The sequence below is a fragment of the Sinocyclocheilus grahami genome, unplaced genomic scaffold, assembly GCF_001515645.1.
Source record: "Sinocyclocheilus grahami isolate Dianchi unplaced genomic scaffold, SAMN03320097.WGS_v1.1 scaffold993.1, whole genome shotgun sequence".
Classification (NCBI taxonomy): domain Eukaryota; kingdom Metazoa; phylum Chordata; class Actinopteri; order Cypriniformes; family Cyprinidae; genus Sinocyclocheilus; species Sinocyclocheilus grahami.
In genome coordinates this window covers 254,089-259,088 of record NW_015506172.1, presented here as the reverse complement: position 1 = coordinate 259,088, position 5,000 = coordinate 254,089, and the positions used below count along the sequence as shown (strand labels likewise).

At 35.1% G+C, this 5,000-nt stretch overlaps 1 protein-coding gene across 1 annotated transcript in view; it reads right to left on the bottom strand.

Moving 5' to 3' along the window:
• The window catches only part of vdra (vitamin D receptor a), a 74,950-nt gene that overhangs the window by 4,614 nt on the left and 65,336 nt on the right, over nt 1-5,000 (bottom strand). Inside the window, exon 7 of the mRNA XM_016250536.1 lies at nt 3,702-3,882. Within this exon, the coding sequence (XP_016106022.1) occupies nt 3,702-3,882 (181 nt within the window). The remainder of the gene's footprint in view (nt 1-3,701; nt 3,883-5,000) is intronic.

Sequence of the window (5,000 nt, the reverse complement as noted above, 5' to 3'; positions counted from 1 at the left end):
CAGCAAGTCACTGTTAATAAGTGAGTCACTGCGATTGAAGCGAATCATTTAAACGGTTGATTCATTCAGGAACGAAACACCGTCATGTTGCTCAGAGACGCAAAACAGCGCTGTGGCTGTGTTTGGAGTTATTTTTGTTGTCGAAATAGCGCAAAAAACAGCCAATAATACTAAAACGTAAGTCTCTTAATTAACTGCTGTAAAAAAATCAACATTACGTTTGTAATCATGGTAATTTTTGTAGAAAGAAACAGCACTCTTCATGTGATATTGATTAACTATATGAACTGGTATAAATATATACATTTTCTGCCATCATGTCTTGAATTTGTGATCATTCTAAATGTTCTTTATTAGACTGAATCATGCCGTGAAAGAACGCACTCTAAACGTGCACTAGACAATGTATGCGTGCGCTCTGTAGGAGTGTTTTGAATGGTTTTTGCTAAATACTCAATAATGTCAAATCGCACATCGTTAAAACAACAATTACGATATTATCACAGACGATATATATCGCACACCCCAAGTTCTGATTGAGATCCAGCAGCACAAATTAAGATTTATTTACAGCTGTGAAATAATCAGCTCTTAATACTTGTGGACTGAAGATCACACACATACTCCAGACTCTTCTTCGGAAAGTGCTGTGTGATGATCTGAACGAGCCACCGCTAAGCACATAAGCACTCGCTAAGAGCAAAAAAACAGCCTTTGATAAGTAAATATAAAACCATTTATCACCATTTAACTGCTGTTGGAAGACGGTGGACGTTAGGTACAGTGTTATTTTAGTATTATTTATATACTATTAATTCTCATTTAGAATTAGCTTTTTGATATTTCCAGTTTTCATTTTAGTTCACTTTTAGTTTGATTTTGTTCAATTTTAAATTTGTTCAATTTGTTAATTTTTCAATTCAGTTTTAATTTATTTTAATTTCTATTTAAATTTTAGTCATTTTAGTACTTCAGCTTAGGTTATTTGCTATGGCAAAATTTTAAATGTTCATTTAAGCTTTTTAAATCAGATATCTACGTTTTATTTTATTTCAGCTTTATTGCAACAAATGAAATCTATCTGTAATTGTTTTGATACATTCAGTTTTCATTTTAAAGTGCCCCCTATTATGGATTTCTGAAAATAACCTTTCATGCAGTGTGTAACACAGCTCTAAGTGAATGAAAACATCCTGCAAAGTTTTAAATCTGAAAGTGCACCGTGTATAAAGTTATTGGGCCTTATTTATCAATCTAACGTAGAAACGAGCGCAGATCTGTGCGCACAAATCAACTTACGACAGAGTTCACGTGTGATTTATGAAACATTCGTATGCCGCCGATCTCATCGTACGAATGATCGCATGTTGATAAATGTAGCGCCAGAAAACAATCGTCATTTGAATATCACGCCCCTAAAAACACCCTGGTTTAGAAGCCTCGCCCTAGAGTTTAAATATTTTAAATTTAACGGTATTCAGAACAGAACAAGAATGAAAAATAAGTAGTTATACAATTATATTTTAAACTGTAAAATAAAACAAATTAGGCTATAGTGGCATTCATTATAAACAGCATACAAATGTCAAGCAAAACTGAAACGGCATTGGGCTCACGCGCCTGTCTCATACCAGAAGAATCCAAATGTATCCATTTTTGCCATATTTGTAATATTTGTTTGTAGCCTAAACATGGCTTTATACTTCAGTCATGTTCTAATATCTGTGTAAAATCCTTCACGTGAGCAAAAATGTTTATTGTTCGGGCGCTGCACGCTGATTTTACAGCGGATCTTTTAAAATAAACAGTTACTTTTATGTTTGGTTGACTGCATTTTAGTTTGATGCTGAATGGCTGAAATGTCAGGCAACGCTAGAACTAATGTTGTGTGTGTGTGCGAGAGGCGCCTGTGCGATCAGATGGATTCAATCAAATAAAGATATAAAGAAAATAAATTAAATGCATTAAGAGTGTCACAAAAACGAGCGTAGCCTATACTTGTTGCACAGTTTTTTCCCCCTTTTGTTAATCTTTTAATTATATTATAGCCTATTATATATTTTGTGTGATCCTATTGATTTTATTCCTTTTATAAACTTAATTTCTGTTTTCTCCTTTCACAGAAGCGCTGCAGGTGCATGATGCGACGATTGAATCCTCACGGTCTTGTTTATGCTGCTATTCGCGCATATAAAGCTAAAGCCCTGTACAAAACAACACCAAAAAATACATTCTAATCTGACTGGTTAATGATCGACTAATGAGCTTCGTTTGACGGTCAGGAATATAAAAATTAACAAAATGCTGTCAATCTACATTTCTCCACCGTATTTACTATGCTCTGCACAAGTTCAGGTAACTCAAAAACTTGCGTACACGAGCTGAGACCAGACGTGAGATTTGATCGTAGCCACCGCTCACGTCCATATTGATCAATTCCACGTTTTGCGTTGAAACGACCGTACGCCCAATTTTCTGTCGTACGTTCGTTTCGTAAATGAGGCCCATTGTCTCTCAAAAGAAAGAGTCGACTCTGAATCATTGAAACGAGTCATTTTTAAAATAAATCCCAAGCCGTTTTATCTTGAAGTCAACATGAAACAAGCATATTGCCCGCCCACTTGTTGGTCTTTCCGCATTGGTCTGAATGAAGATGCAAATTAATTCTTTGCCACTAGGTGTCGCTTTTGAAGCGGTAAAAATAGCTGTTTCCCCGGTAACGCTGCACACAAAGCAGCACTGCGCTCACAAACGCTGCTTTATAATAAATTAATTAATTTAATAATTATAATTTATAATTATGCATTTAGCAGACTTTATCAAACGCTGCTTTATCAGGCATTACAGGCGAGATGACATGAAAATGAGACCAATCACCGCTGATTAGTGTCACGCAAAGAAGGGGTTTGGAAAAACGAATCGTTAAACGAATCGTTTGGGAGTCGTTGAGCAAATAAGGTAAAAATAAATGCATATTATAAGACAATGAAAGTGTTTTTTTGAGCTTGCATGCATGTCAACCTGTTGTTGGGGACTCCCAAAACCAAAACATGAACCTTTCATTACCCATAATAGGGGCACTTTAATTTTAGTTTATGTTTTAGCATACTTTTGTGATTTCTATTAGTTTTTGTATTTAGTTTTAATTTATATTTATTTCAGTTTTAGTTTTAATAATTGTAGTACTTCAATTTAAACTTAAGTTAGATGCCATGACAAAATTTAAAATTTTCATTCAAGTTTTCCGTTTCAGCTTTGATATCAGCTTTATTTCAATTAATGAAAATGATTTTTAATTGTTTTGATATTGTGAGTTAATTTTATTCTTAGTTTTAGTACTTCTGTAATTTTCATTAGTTTTTGTTTTCTTACATTTTTTTACTTAATTTGAATTTATTTTTGTTCCAGTTTAAGTAACTTTAATACTTCAAAACATGGCAACAGTTCCTATTTTCATTTAAGTTTTTTTATTTGAAGTTTCATCAAATATTTCATTTCATAATTATTTCAATGAACGAATATTATTTTCAATAATTGTATTTTTGGATAATAATGGCTGCACTGGTTGGGTAACATCACTTTGAAGTGCAACATGCATAGTTTAAACTGAATTGTGAGGGAGAAAAACAAATGCTCAATTCCTGGCTAATGGGAGGTCAACACTTCACACCAGGTCAAAAGGGAAGAGAACAGAGTCTCACCTGAATCCAGGGATCATCTTGGCGAATCCGATGACTTTCTGGATGCTGTAGCTGACGAGGTCGGCGAGGTGCGGTAACATGGACATGCGTGAGTTGTCCTCCTCGCTGGAGTCTGGACTGCCGCCGCTGTCCTGATACATCATCAGCAGATTACTGAAGTTCAGCTTAGTGTCCACAGACTCTACAGAGGCACGATTCGATACGTCAGATACAACACATATGTGACCCTGGAGCACAAAACCAGTCATAAGGGTAAATTTTTGGACTCCAACACTACATGTGTACCGCGCCCGAGTGCAACTGAACCGTGCTCTGACCCACCTCTTCCAACCGAGCAAGAGCCGGCTAAACGAACTGGAGCGATCACACTAGTCAAACGAACCAGGTTTTGGGGGTCAAACGCGCTCGGGCACGGTTAAGATTGCCTAGTGTGAGTACACCCTTATTCTCCCGCGTCCCGCACACACGCGTCTATACCCGCCCGCTCCTGCACTCGCCCATCAAGTGTTGTCCCGTGCCGCACTGTTGCGTTGGGTCCCGCGATTTTGCAGGTCTCTACTCGGAAGGCGCCTGTTATAATGTTATGATCGAGGCTCTGGACTCTGAGCATAACTTGTTTTTCTATAACAAACTATATAATATTTTCTATAAAAACGTTAATGCTCTGGCAGTGGCAAATAGCTTTGGTTTTATATTTAATTTGATTACATTAATGTTTAAGTTGAGATTTACAAGAAATATTTTAACTGCTACTAAGCAACTTTTTTGTTTAAAGTGTTTGCAAACCAAATGGTATTGCACCTTTGTTCATATAGCAGTACTTTTAAATGGAAAAAGTGCGCAATACACTACTTTTGAATTCATTATTGAATTTTGTGCATAATGGGATTAATCACGATTAATCGCAGAAAAATCATGCGATTAATCACAATAAAAAATTTATAATCGTTGTGCAGCACTAATATTTATATAAAATATAATTGATATGAATATAAATATATACATGTAAATACATGTAAATATTTTTGAAATATATACTGTATGTGTATGTATTTATATATACATAATAAATGGACACAGTACACACATATATTATGCAAACAAAAACTTTTATTTTGGATGTGATTAATCGCGATTAATCGTTTGACAGCACTAATATCTAAACATTTTTAAATCAAGATATATTTACTTGAGAAGCAAAGACAAGACACTACAGGCAAAACTATAGTTTTTTCATGCACTACTCAAATTTTGAGATTTTGGTCTATTTTGCTTCTATAGAAAATATCCTTCAAACTT